The following is a 27,161-nucleotide window of genomic DNA, read 5'->3' on the forward strand; positions in this document are numbered from 1 at the left end:
TATTATGTACCTGGTAGTGTCCACAAAATGTTAATTCATGGAGCTAACGTAATACGATTCGCAATACTTCCGGTTTCTATTCTAATTACTATTCTATATAACAATTAAACGGTGTAATAATTTATTTGAATATATTTTTAGGGAAACTTTCGGAAGAAGCCCAAGAAGCCAGAATCACAGATTATAATAAATACTTCACCATACTAGAAAAAGTTAGAGGTATATAACAATAAATATTTGATACATATGCTATTAGTATCAAGTGATACATACATATCATCAATGAAATTATTTTCAAAAAAGATTATAAATAAATTTTCTATCGATGTGCAAAATTTATTTGTCAGTACCGAAACGAACATCGAAGATGAAATAAATAATTTAAACAATTCAATATCAGAAATCGAAATAAAAGAAAGCTAATTGTAAATTTAATATAATTTTAAAATTAAACTATAAATAAAAAAAAATTTAACTCGTTAAAAAAGTTGACATCGAAAGACTTTTTTTATGTTAACCGTAATATAAGTATATGTATACTTCAAACGGATATAAATAACCACCAGATTAACATATGTCCTTGAAATTTTATATTTTGTCTGAGCAATATACTAGAATTGAGTTTTCATAATTATTTTAATATTGTGAGTACATTTTAAAATGCGACTTACGATTGCCTAAAATTCACTTTCAGACCACTGTGCGGATTATCATAAAAAAAGGTGTCACTAAAAAATTATCCTAATATACTAAAAAAATTGAATTATTAAAATCTAATTATATTTGTAGAAAATTTCATGAGTTATAGTTGTGTAAGTTCACGACTAAATTTCAATAATGTGTAAAATGAAGCAGTTATCAACAATATCAAAATTTGATAAAATAAATATAGAAATAAAAATAAAAAATAGAAAGTCTAACTTTATTTTAAATTAAAATAAAATAACTGATAATTAATTTGCAATATTAAATTAAGCACAAAAAAAATTAAAGATATTTTAATTACATTAATTGGTGGGAATTGATATTATATAAATAACATTTGATTTTATAATATAATAACAATTTTATTAGAGTAAAAATGATTCATAATCTAATATTTAGATTTCTTATTCTCTATGATAGGAATATTATGACATTTTTAATAGAAATTAATAATTTTAAGCATAATAATAGAAAACTTTAATCTATAATGTTTTGTATCGAACATTATTGTGACTACTGATTTGGTAATTATACATAATTGACATTTTAATATCATTGAATTAATATTGTCAAGAATATAATTTGAAATAGGCTATACTTATGTGTTATAATAAAATTTCCTTTAAAAATGTAATGTAGCGAAATTAGGTAATCATTTTGAATTGAGAAAACACCATTAATTATAATAAGTTGAGCCAAAGTATCGTACATGTAGCAACTAATTTGGAGTTAACACATTTTTAAATAAGAGTACTAGTATGTCGAAAAAGTTCAGTTTCAAAAAAGAATTTTTAACAGTGTTTTTTAAAAATTGAGAAATTGCCAAATAAGTTGCGGTATATCATATAAATATGCTCTAGAATAAGTATGCTCACATGTAATATTATTATGTACCTAATGATAGGGTGCAGAATTATTTGCATTAAACATTTTGTCCAAGCCATTTGGAACAGTTTAAGTTTGTGAAACTTTTTCGTAGGAAAATATTGTAACATTGATATATTTTTTATTTGAGTGGGATAAATACCCTTAATCAGTCCAATGTTATAACCATGAAAGCATCATATTATTAAGTTCTAAAGTCAATTAATAAAAATTTTATACATGTTGGTGGTATATTCAAATTGCATCGAAATACAAGTAAATAGATAAATAATTTAGTAATAAGTAATTTAGAATGAATCAACAAAATTGATAAATACATATAATCTCGCATCCTTCTAATTATATTTATATTCAACTAAAATCCTATTTTACCTTAATAATGTGCCTAAATAATAATAAAAAATAAAACTTATAAAAATTTTATAAAATGTTGTGGATATTTTTTAGTAAGTTCTCCTTTTTCAATGTCAGTTTCTTCATTCATTATGGTATCACCTATTAAATCTGATAAAATAAAATAATTATTTAAGAGGAAAAATTTATTTAAGAAGTAAAAATTTGAAACATTTTATTTTAGACTAATTTATATAAATTATGTATAACTATATTTATTTTCGATCAGTTAAGATTGTTAAAACTAGCCAAATATTATGAATTAAATTGGTATCTTGAGATATTCATCTCATAAAAATTATAATTAATTTGTGTTATATTATAATTGTATAGAAATTAAAATTTTGATAACAAAATTAATTTACTTCTTATTATATTAGTTAACATTCAAAACAGTCTTACAATATTATAATATAATATTTTTAACCATATCTTAACCCGTGTCATAATATTAGAATATAACTTAGTAGCTTTACACTATAAAATCGAATTTTAAGAATTTCAATTTTCCAATTCTAAAACCCAAAAATTAATTTTATCTACAAGTAATTTACCTTTTTGAAGAAAATCATAAAAAACTGGATTCGTTGCTAGAGAGGTTTCGGGTTCATTGATTGCTTCTAAAGAAAAAACATTAGAAATACATTTAAGTGATTACTTTTTTTATTTGCTGTTATCTAATATAGTAAATTCTCGTTATGTCGAATCTTAAGGGGAACAGAAAAAAGTTCGAGATATCGAGTTTTATTAAAAAAATAATAATAATAAATAAATGTATGTTATATAATGTACATGAATAATAAATATTACGAATTCCTTATATAAATAATTTGAATACTTAAAATACTGATATGACTGAATAAATTATTTTTTTTTGACAAAAATATTTGTCATTAAAGTTTGCTTAATATTACTTCTTTCTGCCACGATATCTTCCAAATTAGATAATGCAGAAAAAGCATTATCTTCCATACCTGTAGTAGTTTCAACAAAATTCCTTAGTGTTTTTAAAACATGTTTAGCTTGTTGAATTATAACTTCAAAAATGACTTCCTCCTCATTTTGTGGTTCGTCTTCACTCTCGCTGGTATTTTCGATGGTTTCTGATAAAATATCATTATCTGTCCATGTTTCACATACGTGTACATTATTGTCCATTTCCACATAATGTGAAAAACTTATGTCGTCAAAATTAAGATCAGAAACAATATTTCATTTAACATCAGAAATAGTAGTTGAGTTATTTATTTATTTATAAATTTAACGGGCATAGCCCTTTTTTACAATTTAGATTAATAACAATTTAAACATACATAACATAAGTGAGTAATTCAACAGAAACATAAATAACATTACGGAGTAATTCACAGTGATTCAACAGAAATATACGAATATAGGTATATAAAAATACAAGCTGCTATGAGGTACAAAAATAAGAAAAATAACAAAAATACAAAAATAAGGTGGTTAACAAGATAACATAAGTGGGTCCATATTGGCACTATTTAAAATTCTTCTAATGGGCTCATTTTGTAAGTAATTGGTAGAACAAATGGGGATAAAAAAAAAGAAAATAGGAACGAGAATTTCTCTGAGGAACTTTAAAATTTATTAAATTTAGAAGATATGGTGAATCAATATTTCCATTCAGCAATTCATTTAGAAATTTAATGCCTGCAGCAACTCTACGATCAGTCAGTGACGATAAATTAAGGTTGTTTGCAACTGGAGAATAATCATGAGGGTCATGTTGGATACCCAATATAAATCCAGCATGCCGCAAAAATCTCCGTTGTACCCTTTCAATTTGGGTGGCATCAGATAAGGAATGAGGGTTCCAAACAATAGAACCATATTCTACAATTGGCCGAACCAATGAAGAATATAATATTTTTAGCGAAGAATTTAGTTTTAAGTTAGCAGCTAATCTTATTATAAAGCCGAGCTTTTTCAACGCTTTACAGCATACCATTTCTATGTGACACTTAGGATCCAATGTTTTACTGAATTTAAAACCAAGGTCAAGTACAGAATCATTAATTCTTACAACATTAGCACCGCAAAGACTATAAGAAAAAATAATAGGTGACCGAGATCTAGTGAATGTCATAACACGACATTTTTCAAAGTTAAGGGTTAAACCTATGTTTAAGCACCATAATGTAAATTTATCTAGGTCATTCTGTAGCATAATACAGTCATCAGTAGAACTTACTTGCAAGAACAACTTCATGTCGTCAGCAAAGCACAAAAATTTACAGTTTAATAATACATTTTTTATACTATTTACAAATAATGAAAATAACAACGGAGACAAGTGTCCACCTTGTGGTACCCCAGAGGAAGCTAAAAATAGTTTAGATTGTGTCCCAAACAATTTCACCCATTGATATCTTTCTTTTAAATAGGAGTTAAACCATGTTAAAAGAGGTTCCCCAAAGCCATTTAATTTAAGTATATTAAGAAGAACTTCATGATTAACAGAATCAAATGCCTTTTTGAAATCTGTGTAAAGCACATCAACCTGGGAGCCTTGTTCAAAAGCATTTAAAACAAAATTACAAAAAACCAAGTTGCAAGTGGTAGTTGAGCGCCCAGGACTAAAGCCATGCTGTTCCTCTAAAATTATATGTTTTAATGAAGGACGAATTACATTAAGGACGAGCTTTTCAAAAATTTTTGAAATGTGAGACTGAACAGAAATAGGTCTATAATCAGACACAGAAGCAGAGTTAGTGGTTTTGGGAATTGGTGTTATAGAACTTAATTTAAAAATAGACGGATAAATGCCTTCATGTAAGGATTTACTGAAAAATAGCCAAAGAGGAAAAGCAATATATGACCTCAACTGGAAGAGCAACTCACCACATAGTCCATCCGGACCAACAGACCAATTCCTCTTTAAGTAACAAAGCTCCTGGTGAACATCATAAATACTTAGACTTACCGAACTTGGTTAGTCATAATGTAAAATACCTAGTTGTTTGTTATCGAGATTTATTTTATCAATAGAGTAGGTAGAGGAAAAATAAGAGGAAAAGAGATCAGCTACTTCTTTTTCACATAATGTGAAAAACTTATGTCGTCAAAATTAAGATCAGAAACAATATTTCATTTAACATCAGAAATAGTAGTTGAGTTATATAATGCAATTATATCACCGTCTTTAAAACTGGCTTTTATAAAGCAATTCAATATAGTCTGTGGTGTTACACTTCTCCAAGCCTTATTAGACATTCTTATAGCTTCGTGTATGTTTATAGAAAATGCTTCGTTGTTATCGATGTTATCGACTAACCGTTTGATTATTTCTTTTCTATAAAACATTTTGAAATTCTGTATAACGCCTTGGTCCATGGACTGAAGTATAGATGTTGTATTAGCTGGTAAAAAATGTACTTTAATGGAACTTAATTCAACATCGTGATTATGAGCTGTACAATTATCATTGAATAATAGAACTTTTCGATTTTCTACTTTCATTTTTCTGTCGAAATTTAAGAGCCACTCACTAAATAATGACGAAGTCATCCAAGCCTTTTTATTTGACCTATAATCAACTGGTAAAGATTTAATTCCTTTAAAACACCTAAGCTTCTTTACTTTACCAATGACAAATAATTTTAATTTTTCAGTTCCAGACATATTTGCTCCTACCATAATTGTAATGCGCTCTTTACCATATTTTCCACCTGAATATTTTTTACCTTTTAACATTAATGTTTTTAAAAAGTATTTAAAAAGTAAGCACGTTTCATCGACATTAAAAATATTGTTAGAAGAATAAACTGCTATGACGCCAGGAAGATTTTTAATCCAATTTGAACAACAATGTGTGTCTATTGAAGCTTTTTCTCCACAAACAGTTCGAAAAACTACATCATGCCTTTTTTTCCAATTTGTAAGCTATCCACTACTAGCTTTAAAATTAGTGTGTCCTAGTTGTTGTGCATTTTCAAGTAAAATTGTTCCATTTAATGGAATGTTTTTATCTCGGCACTGTGTAAACCATTTTAGCAAACATTTATCAATGTCAAAATTAGAAATCATCCTCATTTTTTTCATAGTTCCACAATTGAACTTCATTATTTTCTCTCTCTGTTTGATAATTGACGATAATGTATTTGGAGGAATATTGAATTCATTGGCGATAATGGCGATTCATTGGCGAAAATAAAAAATATTGTAACCACGAACCCCGCTGTGTCAAATGTGACGATTCACATTTGTCAAATATTTGTCAAAAAACTAAAGATGAACCGCCCAAATGTATATTATGTGGAGGAGCTCATCCAGCGAATTACAGAGGTTGCCCCGTGTATAAAAATGAACAACAACGGAAATCACCCAATCCAAAATCTTAAAATAGCAATCAACCTTTTGTTCATACGAATTTATACAATGTACAGGTCCCCACTGGTAACACCCAATTAGAAAACACTAATGTGTATGAACCAAACACACACAAATTGTACGCAAAAGTAACTCAACAGACCAAATATTCAAACAAGTCACAAAATATAGAAACAACTAATACAAAAAAAAATGAACTCACTAAACAACTTTCCTCATTCTTAAATGACTTAAATTCCTTAATTAATCCTTTGATATCCTTACTAACCACTGTAATTAATAAAATTATTTTAAAAAATGACTAAAATGCCTACATAAATAAATCCTATCATCAAAATACTACTTTGGAACGCTAATGGTCTTTATCAACACAAAAATGAATTTCAAACTGTACTTAACCATAACAAAACAATTTTTCTATATGAGTCAGGGGTTTTTATTTGAAGTTTTAAACCAGATGTGTTACTTTTACAAGTGAACTCATCGATATCAATAATTTTTTTTATAGCCTCGCAAAAGTTAACGTAGTTTAAATCAGATTTGATGAATATAGGCGGTGGGTTGATTTGTTGGTAATGTTTTCATGTTATCTGAACTTGTTTGAAGAGGTGTGAACCGGTTTAGTACTTTGATATTATTATTGGAAGTACCACTGTGTTTTGCTATTAGAGATGATCCGGGTGAATGTATATGTGGTCTTTTATTAGATGATAAAGCGGTTATCCAGTCGTCATCGGACTCGGCAGTAGCAGTTTTTTGTTTGTCTTTTGTACTGCTGATTATTTGAGAACGATTTACAATAGTTATCGGAACGTTTCTAATTCTAGACAACGGCGTCTTTGGTGGACTACTATTACTATTACTCATTTTGAGGCAAGTAGTGAAATATTATATTCTTACCTAGATCCCGAAGGATCACTATGATATTAATATTTTTCTTATATCTTGGATTCGTTGATTTAAATATTTTAAACAAAACTGATTTGTATTAAATGATAAATTTAACGTAAAGTTATAGCATAAAAAACGGTAGCGAAACACGAGACATGTAAACTCTGTGGCAGCTAAAGGCTATCTGTGCTGTATTTTAAGATATTTTTCTAAATTTTTGATAGGGAAATCTTCGACAAGATCATGTTTGGGAACTTTTTGACATATAAATAAATATATATATATCATTAAATTTAGGACAGTAGAGATGCCATTTTTAAACATACCCATAAAAAAATACACACCATCACAAAACCAATATAAAATCAGATTCGCATCAATCTAAAATATTGTTGACATTAATACAAGTAAGATATGATATTATTAGCAGTAAAAAGATAAAAAAATTAATTAATTAAGTAATTAAAAATAAAAAAAAAATTATTTTTATAACTATTGTATTTATTTTACGAGTTATTCAGCAGCCTATAATAAAATAATAAAACTGTTATATCACATATTTTTATGAGTTTATACAACTAATCCGATATGATCAGATGCAATTAATATTAGAAATTAAATTATTTCAATTATACGTGTTCATTTTTAAAAGTAACAATAATTGTTTGAATATTTGTTACTTTTTATTTCATACTCAGAGTAAATTTTATCGATAAATAAAACTAAATTATTCTTATTTCGTTTCTTTCCACAATAATTTGAATCTAGATTAATTTTTTTTTAATTTTTAAATAACAATCCGGATTTAATTTTTTCATCGAGTTTCTTTAGTAGTTTTTTATTGTTATTTACAATCTCATATCTCTGATCGTTTTTGTGATAAAAAACGAATAAAGGCTTAATCCAATCTTTAAATTCCGTTAACAATTTTTTTACCTGGTCATCACTTACAGAATTTATCTTTGGTATCATCTGTTCCAAATTTTCGAATACATATACAGGGTGATTTTTTTATCATAACCCACTCAATTACTTACAGAATAATAATAATTTAAACATTTTTTTTTATTATTATCTTTAGTTACACATTATTCTTGAATTATTAACTATGTAATACTTTTTAAGTTCATCCCTTATGCCTGGTAAGGGTGTCAACTTTGTTTTTTTAAATGGTAACACATATTTTTAATTTAATAAAATGTTTGAGTTTTTAATTCAATAGTAAATGGCATTTGAATTTTTAATAAAACTTAATTTGTTTATTAGATATAAACATTTAAAGTTTCAAATTTTTGAGTTAATATATAGGTATAATACACAAGGGATTACAAATACAGGTAGCTAATTGGTTTTTTATGATATTGCTATCACAGTCACGGATTGTTTATTATCAATTATGACTATCAATAGATATACTTTTTGTATTGTCAGTTAGTGTATTTATAAACTCACAACAATGTACCTTACTATCATTGATAATAACAATGCTGTGTACCTGCTAATATCGATGTCATAAAAAACCAATTAGCTACCTGTATTTGTAATCCCTTGTGTATTATACCTATATATTAACTCAAAAATTTGAAACTTTAAATGTTTATATCTAATAAACAAATTAAGTTTTATTAAAAATTCAAATGCCATTTACTATTGAATTAAAAACTCAAACATTTTATTGAATTAAAAATACGTGTTACCATTTAAAAAAACAAAGTTGACACCCTTACCAGGCATAAGGGATGAACTTAAAAAGTATTACATAGTTAATAATTCAAGAATAATGTGTAACTCAAGATAGTAATAAAAAAAAAATTTTTAATTATTATTATTATGTAAGTAATTGAGTGGGTTATGATAAAAAAATCACCCTGTATAATACACAAGGTATTACAAATACAAGTAGCTAATTGATTTTTTATGACATCAATATTCACAGGTACACAGAATTGTTATTATCAATGGTAGTAAGGCATATTGTTGTGAGTTTATAAATACACTAACTGATAATACAAAAAGTATATCTATTGATAGTCATAATTGATAATAAACAATCCGTGACTATGACTGCAATATCATAAAAATCCAATTAGCTACCTGTATTTGTAATCCCTTGTGTATTATACCTATATATTAACTCAAAAATTTGAAACTTTAAATGTTTATATCTAATAAACAAATAAAGTTATATTAAAAATTCAAATGCCATTTACTATTAAATTAAAAACTCAAACATTTTATTAAATTCAAAATATGTGTTCCCATTAAAAAAAACAAAGTTGACACCCTTACCAGGCATAAGGGATGAACTTAAAAAGTATTACATAGTTAATAATTCAAAAATAGTGTGTAACTAAAGATAACCAAAAAAAAAAAAATGTTTAAATAAAATTATTCTGTAAGTAATTGAATGGGTTATGATAAAAAAATCACCCTGTATACAATCCCAACCCAACGAAGGTACTATTAATGTAAATTTTTTTTTGTTTTTTATTTATATGTTTTCACCACGTATTACTTATCGACGATCGACGGCGTTGATATAAATACAGATGAATGTCCGCCAACCAACAGTCTGTGATTGACATAATTACCAGCACCAGATAAGGCCGAATGTCATAAACCCATAATTATTTTATAATTATTTGTTTTAAGGAATTTATATGTAACATTGTAATACTAGAAAGTAATATTATAGTGCCAAATACTTTAATTATAAAAGTCTTCTTCTTTTTCCTCGCTTTAATCCCAACTACTTGATGTCGGCTATCCTTATCCTAAACTTCTACTTGACACGATCTTCCACATCCTCTACGCTCACATCAGCTGTCCTCAAATCGCATTTAATAACATCCCTTCATCTCTTTTTTTGTCTTCCTCTACCTGTTCTTCCTTCAACATTCATTTCTATAACTGTTATTACAGCTTCCGATTATTCTCTCCTCATAACATGACTAAATCATCTAAGTCTATTTTCTCTCATCCACGATTGATGCTACACTTATACTCCCTCTAATATGCTCGTTCCTAATTCTATCTTTTGTAGTCACTCCACTCATCCATTTAAGCATTCTCATCACTGCTACACTCATTTTCTGCTCTACTTTCTTATCAACCGCCCAAAACTCTGAAACATACATCATAGCTGGTCTTATTACAGTCTTGTAGAATTTATCTTTTAGTCTCATTGGAATTATTTTATCGCATAAGACGCCAGACGATTCTCTTCACTTCAACCACCCGCACTTAATTCTGTGTCTTACATCCTCGTCAACACCACCACTCTTTTTCACAACTGACCCTAAATACTTAAAACTCTCCCCCACTCCAATCCCGTCCTCGCCTATTTTCCCTGACCTTCTTATTTCACCTACATTATGTAAGATTACAATATTTTTTTTTTAATATTTTTAGCCCCCCTGTACAAAATGACGTAAAATTGTGTTTAAATTGAGATTTAATAAAATTTTCATTTTTTCTCTAAAACTATTCTTTATAATATACTTTTTATCGAGTGTAAAATAAAATCAAATTGGTAAAATCGTACAATTATTACAAGTAAATTACCTTTTTGAAGAAAATCATAACAATCTGGATTCGTAGCTGGAGAGGTTTCGGATTCATTGACTGCTTCTAAATAAAAGTAATTAAAAAACACATTTCAGTGATTACATAGTTTCTTATTTATTGTTATCTAATGATAAACAATATATATTTTGAACTAAAAAATGATTGGAATTCGGAAATATTTTTTGGAGAAAGTGGGTAGACTTATTTTAATTTATATTTGTTATTAACAATGAGCAATTTTACTACTGTAAGAACATTTATTACTATGTTCTTACCACTTATATTATACAGGTTTTATTTTCATTTACCTAATTTATAATACATAATAATTAGCATAAGGGGAAGATGCTGATGTGACAATTCTGCTCGTCTGTAGCCCAGAGCTATTGACGTCGAACTAACAAAGGGCAGTTGTGTTTGAGTGGCCGTTATTGACATAGTTTTCAATAGTATTACTTTAATCCTATTTATTAACACGCTTATATTAGTTTCATTTGTATGTGTGATGTGTGTTTGTAACTTTCCACACGGCACGTGTTATTATTCTCGCGTACCCGTCGTCTATGACCTTGAGACTAGACGTCGTAACGCATTCACCCCACCCTACTCACCACACGACAGAAACACTAATCCTGTATAAATTTATTATTGGTTATCGTATCCGTACATGCGTGAATGTCATCAATATTATATATATATATATATAAACAAATTTTTATTTTGACTGACCAATACCAACCGCGTGTCATACGGCTTACGTTATAGTTCTTACCGCCATTTATACCTCAGGTATAACGTTAGTCGACCCGTCCGCCCACAAAACACAGCTATACCTAGTAAATGATACGTTTACGTACTTAAGTCACTTTACTTGTAAATACAGAGTGTTCAGTAAGTTAGGAAACAGTTAAATTGTTACAAACAATGAGTACAATAGAAATTCGTTTCCTTATTTACTGAACACCCTGTATATATTCTAATTACTATTAAAAATATATATTAACACGCTTTATTCTTATTAAGAGATATAGAGTGTATTCATTCCGATTACAAAGGATGATTCCCGTATCGTCATTTTTCGTCACTACCTCCATGATCCGGGAGTGGGTAATTTATGCGCCTGCTGCTTTCCTTGGATACGGTAGCCGTTTCTCAGACTCCCTCCCCGGAATCGAACCCTGATTTCCCTTAATCATTACAATCATGATATTGATAGTAACTAATATCATACCATGAAACTAAAAAGTGAAAAATAAATATAGTTAAAAAAAACTAAAAAAACACACTATTGAAGTACATCGAACTAAAAAGTTAAAAATAATTTTTAAAATAAGCTTAAAACAATAATGAACGAAAAATACTATTATTATTGTGATAAAAGTGTGGGTGCTTTGTGCTATATTTTTCGTATGAACGAATCCAGACGCTTTTATCACAATAATACTAGTATTTTTCATTTATTATTGTTTTAAGGATATTTTAAAAATTATTTTTAACTTTTTAGTTCGATGTGCTTTAAAAGCCTGTTTTTTTAGTATTTTTTTAAAATATATTTATATTATTAACAGCTTGTTTTATTCAACGACTCGTCTATCGCCAATTGTCATTATAGCCAACCAACTCCTTCTCACTTGGATATACCTACTAACCAACTGTACTAGGATTCAGGTCAGACGCCTTGTAAAATTGATATAACTTATATTTTCTGAACATCTAAAATATAACTTTACTTTGTCGTTGACATAAAACAATAGTTTAACTTTATTATATAATCTCTCTCTAGTAACTAATGCACACGATGGCCTGTATCTCCTTCAGGTAATTAAAAATCATTTAAGAAGATGGGAATAATATTTGGGCAGACGTCAGGTAGCTTCCAATTCTTGGTTATAATCAAGATCCTCAAGTATTAAACAAACTCTTAACATATAGAGAAGGCCTCGATCTTTGTATTTTAATCGAGTTCCAAGATATAATTTCTATCTTTTTAATCTTATAATCTTAGATGAAGTCGATTCCTCTAAAGTGTACAAGAGTTATAGTCAGAATATTTAAGCAAAATTTTTTATAATTAATACTATAATTTTTTTTTTGGGAATATCAATTGCTCTTTGGGCGTAATAATAACTTCTATCATATTGGTTTTGTTTATAAGTGTATAATTTATAGAAATTTTCAAATTTTATCGAACTGATAACATATTTGGAGATGTGAAAACGAATATTGATAAATATTTTTAATATTTCGATCGCGTAGCGAAAGCGAAAGATTGGGATGATAATAAAAAACTTTCCATGTTATCCTTATACTTACAGGATTATGCACTTAAAATATTTGAATTTATACAATATCGATCGACAAATTTAACTTAGGAAAATTTTAAACTGTCATTAATTAATTTTAACTCTAACAATAATCTAAATTTAATAAGAAAAAATTTAATAAAGATGAAAATGACTGATAATGAATCTATTAAACAATTTTTGGTAAGAGCAGTAGCTGAATGTCGTAGATTTATAGGTATCATGTTGGAAAAACATATCATAGAGTATTTTTAAGGGACTACCAGATGAAATAATTAATAAATTTATGTCTTTGGATAATAACGCAGTAGATAAATTAATAGAAAATATTTGAAGAATTGAAAAAAATACATATTTGAAAAATACAATAGCGATTTGGAAATTTTGAAAATGGAAATAGATTCTCTTTAAAAAAATTGTGGTAAATTTAATGGTTATGGAAATATAGGTGAAGTAGGTAACCATGTATAATTCTAATCAATTAAAAGGGAATAAAATTGACCCAATTTTAATTAATGAAAAATTGATATTAACGAAAGGATAACTAGTTGTGAATTAAACACTCAATCCTTGAATTCGATTAAAATTTACGATTTTCCACTGATAATGAGTAAAGTAAATAAAAAAAGATATTAATTTCGTCGTTGATACAGAAGCGAGTACAAGCATTATAAATAAGTGTATTTTACCCCATGATCATATTATTTATCCACTTAATAATGTTACATTAACTACAACTAATGGATCACATTTGAATGTGATAGGTAAAACTATTTTAGAGGTAAGGTTCAAAAGCCATATATTTTTGATAGACTTTACTATAATCGATAATTTATCTTAAGATAATTTATTAGAATATAATTTAAAAANAAATTAATACCTTCTCAGCTTCGCATCGAAGCTAAAAAAAAGCGCGACAATATACAAACGAGAGACTAAAATTATTTTATTAAAAAATAATGAAAGAGTAAATATAAATTTTGTTTATAACACTACTAATATCACTGTCATCGGCGTAAATAGTTTTGAAGAAAATTATAAAAAACTCGAATCGTAGCAGGAAAATTTTCGAATTCAGTCAATTTTTCTAAATATTCTTATTTTTACTCACTTTTATCCCAACTACTTGGGTTCGTTACATATCCTAAATTTCCAGTTGACACGATCTCACCATCATCTACGCACACATCAACTATCCTTTTATCGCATTTCATCCACTCACATTTAATTTTTTATATTACATTAAAACACTGTATACTATCAAATGAAAAAAAAAAATTTTTCCGAACACCTTATCTTCTTTGTGCAAATGGCTACCGTATTCAAAAATATGCTATTTTTGTGTTAAAATCCTGGGTTTTGTATTTTATTTGATTTTAAAATATCTTATAAGGGCAATACACTGCCCTATTTTGTTATAATTATTATTTTTATAATAGGCTAAATTGAATAACTTTTTTTTTATTGGTTTTTTTAGATATATAATCATTAAAATTAATTAAATTCTGAATATTTCCATTGTAGAATCTTATTAAACACCAAAAGTTAATTAAAAATGATTACTATGATTTTTATTTAAGTGATCTATTACGATAAAAATGTAAAAAAATCTAACTTTTCTGATAAATATACTGTAAATAGTAAATAGTAATTAAATAGTAATTTCTGACAGCATATTAATCTTAACAATTACATTTTTATCTATTTAGTAATGTCAATTTCAAACTTGCAAATTGAGCTACTTGTTATGGTAATAAATTCATTTTTTTTTTTAATAAAACTTTCACTTTAAAGGACAATAAAAAGTAAGTTCAAAATTATTACTTTTAACATATTAAAAATCAAAATCAATAATAATTTGAAAACAATTAATTTTAAAAATTATATAATACTAGGCTCCGCCTAGTTGGGGCTCCGCCCCAGACCCGCCGCCTAAGCCTCTTCGGGCCGTCATCATAAGTAGGCCACTGATTCCGGTAGAAGTACCCGGCTACGCCGGGCACGATAAGTGTTTTTCAGAAAAAATATTACTTCAGAATCATTGAAAACTATAGAAAACTATATCTAAAAATGTTATTATTAAAATCAGGAAAATTCAAAAAGAGAATATAGTAAAATGTATTGGGTATAAGGTTGAAGCCTCTTAATGAGGTATTCCCTTTAGGTCTATTCAAAAATTATTTTAGGAGGAAATTTAATATTTTTTACTTTGTTAAACATGTTATAGAATTTTTTTTTGCTAAAATTAAAGTAATGATGAAAAAAAAGGACATTAGGTCCTTATATATTAGAAGTTGCCTAAAAAAATAGTGATAGCGCTTGTTCAAGGAGGGGCCAATCTCTCATAAATACACCCCTGTTATACACAAAATTTATTAATAATCTAATTATAATAATTGTGTTTATATTATAGAATAATTAAAAAAAAATTTAGCAGGTTATTATAAGTGGCACACTGTAAATTTAAATTAAAATTAATATTAAAATAAAATTAATATTAAAAATAAAAATAAAAATTTAATTTTCATAAATATATTGGTAACTGCGATTTAACGTTGGACAGCATAGTTATCATAGATGAACCCCAATTCAAAAGATAAACTTATAGTCTCATACATCATATATGAGGAAAAAAAAATTATTAACTCTGTACTTAGTACTGTTCTTATAATGAAAGTACAAACTTAAATAATTATAATGTCATGAAATTTATATATAATATATAACATTCCTTGATAAAAATAGGGCTAATGTAAAATAGTGTCCTAATAATAATACATAATACACCATATAATTAAGGTTCATAATACGTATCAGGAGAAATGAATCACTGCGCATAATACAACCATGCGCGTGGACTTAAAAAAAAAAAAAAAGCTCGTAAAACGGTGAAAAATGAACGGATTCAATTGATTTTTTTATCATATCTCAGGAATGTCATTGGGCGGGTCTGATGAAAATTTCAAACCTTAAGTCGTAAAACGCTGGCGTCAGCGAGCGTTTTTCTCGAAAACGGTCGAAATTTTAAAACGCTTGCGGGCGAGCGGCAAAAATTTTCCGACCTTCGCCAATAATTTTCCCGGAGTCTGGTGATCGAGTACTTTTGTTGAAAAAAAAAATGTTGAAAATCCGAGCACACTAAGTAATTTTCCCAGAAAAGCGTTTTTTTCCTTGTTCTATTATATAATAAGANACAATTTTTTTATGAGAAATAATATTTTTTAATAATCCCTTTTTCATTCGACATACTTTATCTTAATCAGGGTATTAATAAGAAACTAGCAGATAATGTAGCTTTTGTAATTATCCACCAATTTCTTAGAATTAAACACTATCTACAGATTTGCATCGAAGCGTTTCTTATGATAGTGATTTTAATCACTGTTAGATTAAATCTATACTGGACCCAACTATGCAACGTCTACACTATGCCGCGACCCCACTGTGCTGGGGTTTTTTTTAAATAAAATCATATCTTCATAAAAGAAATCTAGTAGTCTTACGCAATCTATATACACGGAATCGGTCAAAATAGTTAATAAGTTAAATAGTTAAAAAGTTACAAAAATTAATTACTGTACCAATTATATCATATTGAAATATATAAAATATACCTCCAAAAAGATGATCTAATGAATCTGGAATGAATGTTTCGCCAGTTTCTAAATTAAATTCGAAGCCTAGTTTGGTAAAAAAATTTGTAATCATAATCTCGATTTCACTTAATATAGTTTCACTGCCAAAATTATACAATTCTATATTTTCTCCGTTAAATTTTACATTGTTATATATTACGTTCAATTTGTTTGTTAACACAGACACATTACCACACTCCAATGTACAATACAATTCAATGTTAAAATCTATTTTTATTTCAATGTGTTTCATTATTTTTTCTATTTTATGTAGTATAGTTTTATTGTATGTCAAATATTCGCATGAAGGAAAATCATATAATATGCCTTGTAAATTTTGAAACTCGTCAAATACTAACTTTAAAATTATACTGTACTTTACACCATTGATCCATGGATGCGTATGCAGTTTGTCTATAGTATACAGGGCTCCTTGTATTTTTTTTGTAAATAAAATTATGTTGGAAATAATTTCTAATAGTTTTACAGTGCAATTGTAGCCATGTAATTTATAAATTTCATTATTCATTATTTGTTCACAGAATATTCGTTGACAGTTGACAGCAGTTACAATGTCCAATAAAATATTCGCGTATGTGCAACCAAGGAATACAGTCATGGCTCGTATTTTTGAATTACATGTTTTTGGTGTTATTGGCTCTTCAATGATACTGGAAAGATCTTTATTTCGATATAAGTAAGTTACATTTTTGATATATTTTAAATTTTTCCATCCAACACATTTAAAAAGATTATTCATAATACGAGTATTTTCTACTGTATTTGTTGTTGATTCAGTACATAAAACGACACAAAATAATAACAAACACTTTGAAACAATCATCATAGATGCTTATATTGGTAAATTTTTTATAAGTTATTCTATAAATTCTGATTCCTAATATAGTTTTTACTTATAAAGGAAACACCAAGTGGTATTTGAAAAAAAAATTTTTTAGTATTTGAAATATCATTTTTATAATTTTATAAATACCTATTTATAACAAAGTAAAATAAATAACGAATTAGCCAATGCTGAAAAAACTACTTAACGATGTACGATTTTCAAATTTTTTTTTTAATGAAATAGCTCAACCGCATTATTTTAGGGAAATTATTCGCGAGGATGAGAAAATTATTTTTAGCACACCGTGAACGTTTAAAAATTTTATCAAAAAGCTCATTGCCGCCATCTCTCCATAAAGGTGAGAAAAAAAATTTAGAATATTTAAGTTTAAATAATTTCAACAAAAGATGTGTTACGGAAAATGGTAAATTCCACTGAACTATACAGCTGATTTTGAAGACACATATTTTAGTTAATTAAAAAGTAATTTACCTTTTTGAAGAAAATCATGAACTACTGGATTCGTAGCTGGAGATGATTTTGATTCATTGTTTGCTTCTAAAGATATGTACATAGAAAATTATTTCAGTATTTAAATATTTTTATTGTTCTTTATTTACTGTTTTTAATAAAGAAAAACATAAATTTTAATTAAAAAATATAATCTCATTGGTATTTGAAGTTTTTTTTAATAATAATTTTCGTTGTAATTTTGTTGTTATAAACAAAAATCAATCTTACTACTGATATCACTGTCGTTTGGTCGCATAGTCTTACTATTGATGTATTGCTTCTTGAATTTAATGAGTTCTAATTATTATTAAAATTCTAATAATCTAAATTAACAGTAAACATCCTTATCTCTGTTATACTTATTCTTTGTTCTATTTTTGTCAACTACCCAACACTCTGAACCATGATTTATAGCTAGTCTCGCTACAGTCTTCTAAAATTTATTATTCCGTCTCATTAAAATTTTTATATCGCATAAAACAACAGACGCTTCTCTGCATTTCACCCTTCCACACTTTATCCTGTGTTTAAATAATCACCACCGTTCTTTTGCATAACTGATACTAATTACTTAAAACTTTCCACCTCACCTATCACGTTCTCGCTTATTGTGACAGACCTCCTCATTTTACTTACCATGTTCTTCTCTCATACTTTTTTTGCACTAATAAAATCTACCAATCCTTCGTTCAATGAAATATCTTTTATTGTCTCTCTTGGATACTTCTCATTCAAAAATTTTCCTAAATAATTTTTCCTTGTTTCACATAATCATTACTCGTTAGTACTTTTATATTATCGCATTATATACACTATTTATTTTGATTATCTTTATACCATTTTCCTGTTACTTTTGCAAGTGTATAGACTTCTTTTTAACCTCCCTTTGTTCCTAGCTTATCACACAACTCATCATACCTTTTAAACTTAATTTTTTTACACAATCGTTTATACAGCATCCAATCATTTCATCGTTTGATCATAATCTATACTTTGAATTGTTTTTACATACTATCTATGATTTCCTGAACATCCCCATCCCACCACCATGTATTCTTGTTTCTAAACATTTTACTCCTATGATCTGACCAACTATCTCTTTTGCAGTATTCTTTACACAACTAACAAATCTATTCCACACATAATTTATGTCATCCTCATTATTTCACACCATCCTCTCTTTTATTGACTTTAAAATCTCTTTTTTATTTTCCACTTTCAATTTCTACCACCAAATCCTAGATTTATGAATATGTCAATTTTGTGCAGTTACACTCTCTCAAGGATTCCTTCTCTAGCCTCATTGTTTTTACTGAAACTATAGCATCCATATATTATTTACTACTCGCGGTACACTCTCCCTTCCAAATAAAATAGTCAATCTGTATCTATTACTACCACTTTTTTAAGTTGTATGATTTTCTTCCTTCTTTCTAAAATAATTATTAACCACAGAAAGATCAGACGATACTGCGAAATCCATTATTATTTCTCTAGCTTCATTATTCCCACTGAAACCATAACCTTCTTGTATTCTTTCATATCTTCTTCTCTCATTACCTACATGTCCATTCATATCTCAACCTATCCAACCATAACCCGACCAGGTATTTTTTGCATCACCTAATCCATCTCTCTCCTAAACACTTCCTAGTCTATTTAATAACATTAAACTTGTGGTACATAGACACTTACTGCAATCAACAATTTTTCTTCGAAAATTAATTTTACGACTATAATTCTGTCACTTTTTCTATCTATTTCTACTACTTTACTTAATTTTATTATTAATTATATTCCCAATACCATTTCTTGTATTGGTTTTACCTGAATATATATGTAACTCTCATCTATTTCCCTTGCTTTCTCTCCCTTTCGACTTAATTTCCTGCACACAACAAATATTAACTTTTCTCTTCATCAATATTAATTGTCTAATTCTACTAGTTAATGTTCTGTCATTCCACGTACTAATTCTTACTATGTATCTATCTTTCATCCTTATACACGAGTTCAGTCTAGAGTTGAAGATTGATGTCCCAACACCGTTGACATTACAAGGGTTGAGTAGGCTTGTACACATGACTGGTGAAACAGCTACCACACAAGTTTTCCGGCTGGTATGAAACACTTTATTCCTTAGACCTTCTCCGTTTTTAACTACTTTACTTCCTCTCACCTGTTGTCCTCGCGTTCATCCGAGATGGAACAATCCGGCTAAGTTTTGTTCAGGACTTCTCATACTTTTTGACAAAAATTTAACATCGGCTATCGACCTGATGCAACCTCGTTAGTCGCCTCTTACGACTGGCAGAGGGGCCGTGGAAGTATTATTATTCCCTATCCACAAGAGAAATAATATAAATTTCATTAATTTTAATATTGATAGGAGTGACGGTTTTGCAATTTAGTGACGGCATAGATTTTTAATTTTAATAATAACCTTAAATAAATTATATTATTGGAAATATTGAAATATTAAAAATAAAATGTTGAGTGTATTAAATTTTTAAAATAAATTCATGTCTTCATAAGAGAAATCTTGTACTGTTTACCAATCTATACACACTAAAACTGTCAAAATAGTTAATTATTTAAATAGTAAAAAAGTAAATTATGTTATCAGTTTATTCTAAAATCCAAAACCTTTATTTTATAACAAAAATAAATTATTTCATTAATGATATCACATTAAAACATAAAAATAAACTTGAAATGAATGTGGGATGAATGTGTAAGATTACAGTATTTTTATTTAAATAATTTTTGCCTCGCTGTACAAAATAACATAAAATTGTGTATATATTGATATTTAATAAAGGAGCATAATTTGTATTTATTTTTTAAAACTTTTATAATTTTATATCTAGTGTAGAATGAAATAGGATAGGGATTAACATACATATATTTAAATTTGTAGTATATTATTAGGTATATTCAAATAAATAATTAATTATTTCCCTCAAACAAGACTAAATAGAAAATATACATGTGAATAAATATTGAAAAAAAAATTATTCATAGCAAATTCTTAATAAATCTACTTTAATTTCACTGATTATTGCTAAAATTATTTTAAAATATCACTTATGACATATTCATATTAAGGCAAGATTAAGGAAAGAGACTTAAATTTTATTAATTTTAATATTATTGTTTGTGATTATTTAGTAATACAATTCTATTTATATATAAACAGTCAAAATAGTTTATTCTAAAATCCAAAACCTTTATTTTATAGCAACAATAAATGATTTCATTAATTATATCATATTGAAACATAAAAATATACCTGTAAAAAGATGAAGTAATGAATTTGGAATGAAAGTTTCTCCATTGTATAAATCAAATTTAAATCCAAGTTTGGTAAAATTTTCTAAAATAAACATCTCGATTCCATTTAATATAATTTCACTGCCGCTATAATAAACTGCTATATTTTCTCCGTTCAAGTCTATATTTTTATATAGGATGTTCAAATTATTTGTTAACACAAATATATTATCACTTTCTAATGTACAAAATTGTCGGGTATTACACAGTATTTTCATTTTAATATTTTCCATTTCAAACAATATAGTACATAATATAGATTTATTATATCCCAAATCATCACGCGATGGACTCCATTTATCTAGTTGGCTTTGTAAATTTTGAAAATCTTCAGATATAAAGTTCAAAATAATATAAGACTTATCGCTCAATTTCCATGGGTATCTATGCAAACTGTCTATTGCATACAGTGCTCCTTGTATTTTTTTTGTAAATAAAGTAAAATTTGTCATAATTTCTAATAATTTTAAAGTGCAATTATAGCCTTGTGTTTTATTAAATTCATTGCTCATTATTTCGTCACAGAATATTCGTTGATAGTTGACGGCACTCATTATGTCCATTATAATACTTATGTAAATGCAACCTAGAAAAACAGTTGCAATTCGTATTTTCTTATTACAATCAATTGGCGTTATTGGCTGTTGAATTATACTAGGAAGATCATAGTTTTTCCATAAATAAGTTACATTTTTGACACGTTTTAAATTTTTCCAACCAATACATTTGAAAAGATTATTCACAATACGAGTATTTTCTATTTTATTATTTTCCGATTCGATACGTAATATAATATAAAATAATAAAAAGCACTTTAAAACTATTTTTAATGATGTCATTTTTTAGAAATTTTAGAATAATGCTATTAAATGATAATAATTAATATGGTTATTTCTACATGAAATTCAATACAATTCTGATTTCTGAATATAGTTTTTGCACATAAGAGAACACAATAAATAGTATAAAAAAATAATGATTTTGAATTTTAAAAATACTTATTTAAATGCTTTGATTTTTTTAGTTTCAATATTAGTTTAAAATAGTTATTTTTTGTACATAATCCATTGTTCCCGACCAGTTAAAAATGTAAAAAAGTAGTCATAAATAGATAAAAGTGCCAACACTGAATTTAATGTGTCATGTAGGTAAATTGTAATATTATGTAATCACTTTTAATATTAGCATATTATATGATGTTAACATTTGTACATATATGTCACATATTATAAATTTACATGATCACCAAAACACAGTTCTCTTCTTTAAAACACAAAATAACTAGTTATCTAAGGAATTAAATCTGAATATTGAACAGAATTAATCATGTAGATAAGTAAATTTTATTTTGTTAAAAATTAAGATTTTATGCATGATATAATAATGACAAATACGTGACGAAATAACTTAAATTTTATTCAATTACTTAACACTACTTTAATCTCTTATACTGTTATTTTGTATACAAGAGTTAAAATATTTTTTAAGTTTAAAATTAGTTTTAAACACGTATAAATTTTTATATTTATGATAGTATAAAAACTGTTCTAAACAAAAAAAACACATGTTTAAACAAGAAGAAAGAATATTATATTTTATTTTATTTATCGCGTTTAATATTCAAACACAACTTAAGTGTATAAAAATATCGAATTTTAATGGTTTGGATAATGGATTAATTGTTGGTAAGAATCTCAACTATACATTAATAAATATTTAATACTGGACACATTGTCAATATATATTATTGGAAGAGTTCGTATGACATTTAAAAACAAAGCTTCACAAACTAGGAACATATATGAAATAAAAGAAATTTCTACTTCAGATACATCATTGTCAGTAGTATAAATTTATAACAGTTAATTAAATCATATAAAATAATATTTATACTTTTAAATTACAAACACATGTGTATTACATTTTAGACAGTGACGTGAAGAGTAGATGTTGCTTAAGCATAATTGATAAATAATTGGCGGTTTAAAAATTGTTAAATTACGCATGTGTTATATTTTATGCGATATAGTAATAATGTGCAATTAATAAGACTAATAGTTTTCAACAATCATTCGGATTATTTTCCATCATCAGCTATCATGATATTGAACTGGATGTTATTATTAGTATATGGTGGTGATCTCTTAGGGGAATCAAGAACGAGATGAGGAAGGAAAATAACAGATCGTATTTGTTTATAATTACTTTTTTTTGTATAAATATTATTTAAAAGGTTGTTTATATGAAATGTTATTATAAATACGCGATGCCTATATAATTGTAAAAGTTATGTCAATCAATTATTATAGTTTAATTACAGCCACAATTGAATATTGATTATGGTTTGATTGAATTTTTTTATTGTTATTTAATTAGTATTTATAAGATAAATTTACTTTAAATTCTCTGGAGACAACCTTTAACAAATCTAATANTGGAGAAAAGGCCGACGGCAACCTTTAACAAATCTAATTATCAGAAATATACAGTCAGCAGCGGCCTTGTCATGGAGTCCATAACGGGGAAATGCACGATGACCACCGATTGTCTTACTAATAAATGGACGGTTGACATAAAGAAAGATACCATTGAGCGGCCGTCTAAAGCAAAACGCAGTGCTGTGTCAAAAAATAGTAAAAATTAAAAATAATATCGGAAATTATCATCATTGATTAATTATATCCATTATTATTACTAAAGGAAGATAAAGTAAATTTGAAAATTAGTGTTAAGCTATTATTTAATGGAATAAAATATATTCGACTGTACCTAAATTACCTTATGAAGCTAAATAGTACTCCATTATAATATGTAGGACTCGGAACTTAAAGCATTTGATATATTTTTGGATGAACATAATAAGTAGTAGAATGCTATACAAGTTTATGGCATGTTACAACGATATTTTACGTAAAATTTGAATATGCTTTTTTTTGCTTATTTTGTTGTTTTATTACAAGTTATGTTTTTTTACAGCTCTTCTTTTTTTTTTGTTTATTTTATACAATATAATTTATAATAATTACATAAAAAAAATTCTGTTTTTTTTTTTATTTTTTTATTATTAGATATTTGCGAAAAAACAAACTAAAAATATTTTCATTACATACGTATTTTATTTTTTGTTATTTATTAGCAGTGTCGGTCGTCGCAGATTAGGGAGTGATAAAAATATTTCAACACTGTATTAACGCTGCATTATGGAAAATCAAACTATAACTAATTCTTGTTATTTCGGCAATATCAATGAATAATGTATTTTATAAATAATATGAGATCACCGTAATTTGATAATCCCGATAGGGATAACCGATCACATTGTATTGACTAGAGATTAGTTGATCTTAGTTGTATATTTAAAGTGAAATGGGAAAAGAAAAGGTATCAGCTAGTGCGCTTTTAAAAAAATATGTTTTAGAATTCAAGTTTGAAATTTTATCCACAGACAGGCATGTCTTATATTGTAAAATGAATGAGATAAAGATAAAATTTGAAAAAAAATATAATATATCTCAACATTTAAAAATTGATAAATACATTAAAATTGTCGAGCGTTTCGAAAAATATTCACAGAATATTAATCAATCAAAATTCAGCGAAATCAAATTTTAATATGAATTTATCTCAAGCCATGGTTTCTGCTAATNTATATATATAATTAACACAGTGACATACAACAATACTAACAGGAGGGCGGACTGCACACATAAACTCTTTTTGCAATTCACGGCCAATGTGCCATAATAAGATATCCCTATCGACAGTTGACATTTTACCATCTTCGCGATCACTACTTTTGCCTGATAATTAACTTAACTTCGCTACCCCGTATATTATAGTGTGTGTGTGTGTCGCCGTCAGCTCCCTGTTGGATTATAATATCTCTAAATGTCCAGCAGGTTGTATTATCTATTTAATATTTCAATTGCTTAATAAATATTTATTTATATCGTTGTTAACCTAAAGTGTTATATATATATATATATATTGTAGTGCGACCCTTGGTAGTTCCTCTAAGGGAATATAAATTAAATAGGAAACTTCAGTACCTACGGTAGATATAGCCTAGCCAGCTATCCCCCGTTGGTCCCTTAGAATACAATCGACAGGCATTTATGCTAAACCCCTAAATAGCGACGTAACACATTAAAATTGTCGAGCGTTTCGAAAAATATTCACAGAATATAGCTCACTATTAATCAATCAAAATTCAGCGAAATCAAATTTTAATATGAATTAACCTCAAGCCATGGTTTCTGCTAATATTCCGTTAAATAAGCTTTCTAACAATATATTTAGAACATTTTTAAAGAATTATACCGGTAATGGTAACTCAACGGAATCGAGATTACGAAAAGGTTATATTGGCGATATTTTTAATACTACTGTGGATAAAATAAAATGGGAAATCCAATAAAACAAAATTTGGGTGAGATATGTGATGTTGAAGGATGATTTAAAGTCAATGTTATTGTTGGAAATCTTAGACCAGTTTGTCCAGGCTGTATATTTTTACTACACTTAGAAGAATTAGAAAAGCCACTCATTTAACTATTTGAAAAAGCAATGAGTCTTAAGAGACCTGGTGATAGAAAATACAATAACGTCTTATTAGTTTTATCAGATGCTGTTCCTTATATGATAAAATCGGGTACTGATCTTAAAAATTTAAATACAAAAATGATTCACGTCACTTATTGTGTCCGCGGACTACAAAGAATTGCAGAAGAAATTCGCGGACAATTTGGTAAAGTTGATGAATTAATATCAAATATGAAATAAATATTTCTTTAAGGTTCTTTTTGTGTTGAATTATTTAAACTAATGGATCTAGGTATAAAATTGACCTCCTGAATCAATTATTACTGGTTTGGGATCTTGGATAGAGGCTGTATTTTGTAATGAATCAAAATAGAAGTTTCTCAAATATTCTCGAAACTTCTAGAATAATCTTTACACATAAATAATTATAAATTTTAACACGTAAGTGGTACGGTGAAAAAAAATCACACTAATGTAGGGTTGCCATAAAAGTTCAAGTACTGACCGGGACATTTACAAAAATAATTTAGACAACCTTTTTTTTTATTATAAAATTTAGAACACGGTGTAATGTACCTGATCAATATATATATAAATATATATAATAAAATAAAATAATAATGACATTGAATTATTATTTATACATTTATTTTGAAATATTATATTTTTCTGATTTTTTCACCTGTTTCAATAGCTCTGGTTTTGCCATAGCATACATATTAAATTCCGAACAAGTCATTTTGAAATTAAATTTGCATTGAATGATACTTTCTACAGTTTCTACTTGAAGACGGTTACATTCTTTTGTCCACTGGGCCATTATCAGTCAAAATATCCTTTCAACATTAGCATTATGACCAGGAATGGCAAATAAGTATTGGCACATGAAAATTAAATTACGTTTTCTTTCCAATATATCAGTTTTTTTGAAAGAAATATAACCATTTGTCATGCATGTTTTTTTTATTCCAATCTTCATCAAATTTCTGTTTGTGCAATGAAATTTTTAAGATACAATATTTCTCCAAAGCAACTATCCGTGATATCAATTCCCTTTTCTTTTAAATAAGTTATTGTCTTTTCAACGTCTTGTCAATGCAACGAAGAAGTAAGATCTGATACGATCACATTTGCATGTGCCCATATCTCTGTCTCCCATAACATCGTTGTACCGTTTAATAGACATATATATAT

At 27.2% G+C, this 27,161-nt stretch overlaps 1 protein-coding gene and 1 long non-coding RNA gene across 49 annotated transcripts in view; one reads left to right on the forward strand and one right to left on the reverse strand.

Moving 5' to 3' along the window:
- LOC126899396 (uncharacterized) overlaps positions 1 to 27,161 on the reverse strand; it is a 240,256-nt gene that overhangs the window by 100,166 nt on the left and 112,929 nt on the right. For 10 of the 47 annotated variants that reach the window (XM_050674315.1, XM_050674323.1, XM_050674319.1 and 7 more), the window contains 2 exons: positions 10,792 to 10,857; positions 2,538 to 2,603 (listed from right to left, as the gene is read on the reverse strand). The exons of 5 other annotated variants lie outside the window; for them this stretch is intronic. In XM_050674315.1, coding sequence (XP_050530272.1) covers positions 2,538 to 2,603; positions 10,792 to 10,857 — 132 coding nt within the window. Of the gene's footprint in view, positions 1 to 1,074; positions 2,095 to 2,537; positions 2,604 to 7,553; positions 7,609 to 10,791; positions 10,858 to 16,711; positions 17,510 to 18,071; positions 18,138 to 21,384; positions 22,540 to 27,161 lie in introns of those variants that run through there. 32 more of the 47 variants (XM_050674286.1, XM_050674295.1, XM_050674291.1 and 29 more) reach the window with 22 other exon arrangements.
- Positions 17,047 to 18,154, forward strand: LOC126899443 (uncharacterized). 2 transcript variants are annotated; one of them, XR_007702590.1, is made up of 3 exons: positions 17,047 to 17,151; positions 17,275 to 17,429; positions 17,842 to 18,154. It is a non-coding gene; the product is annotated as an uncharacterized LOC126899443 (long non-coding RNA). The 2 variants fall into 2 exon arrangements; XR_007702589.1 differs by having other exon boundaries at positions 17,079 to 17,178.

The sequence above is a fragment of the Daktulosphaira vitifoliae genome, unplaced genomic scaffold, assembly GCF_025091365.1.
Source record: "Daktulosphaira vitifoliae isolate Bord-2020 unplaced genomic scaffold, ASM2509136v1 Scaffold_2, whole genome shotgun sequence".
Classification (NCBI taxonomy): domain Eukaryota; kingdom Metazoa; phylum Arthropoda; class Insecta; order Hemiptera; family Phylloxeridae; genus Daktulosphaira; species Daktulosphaira vitifoliae.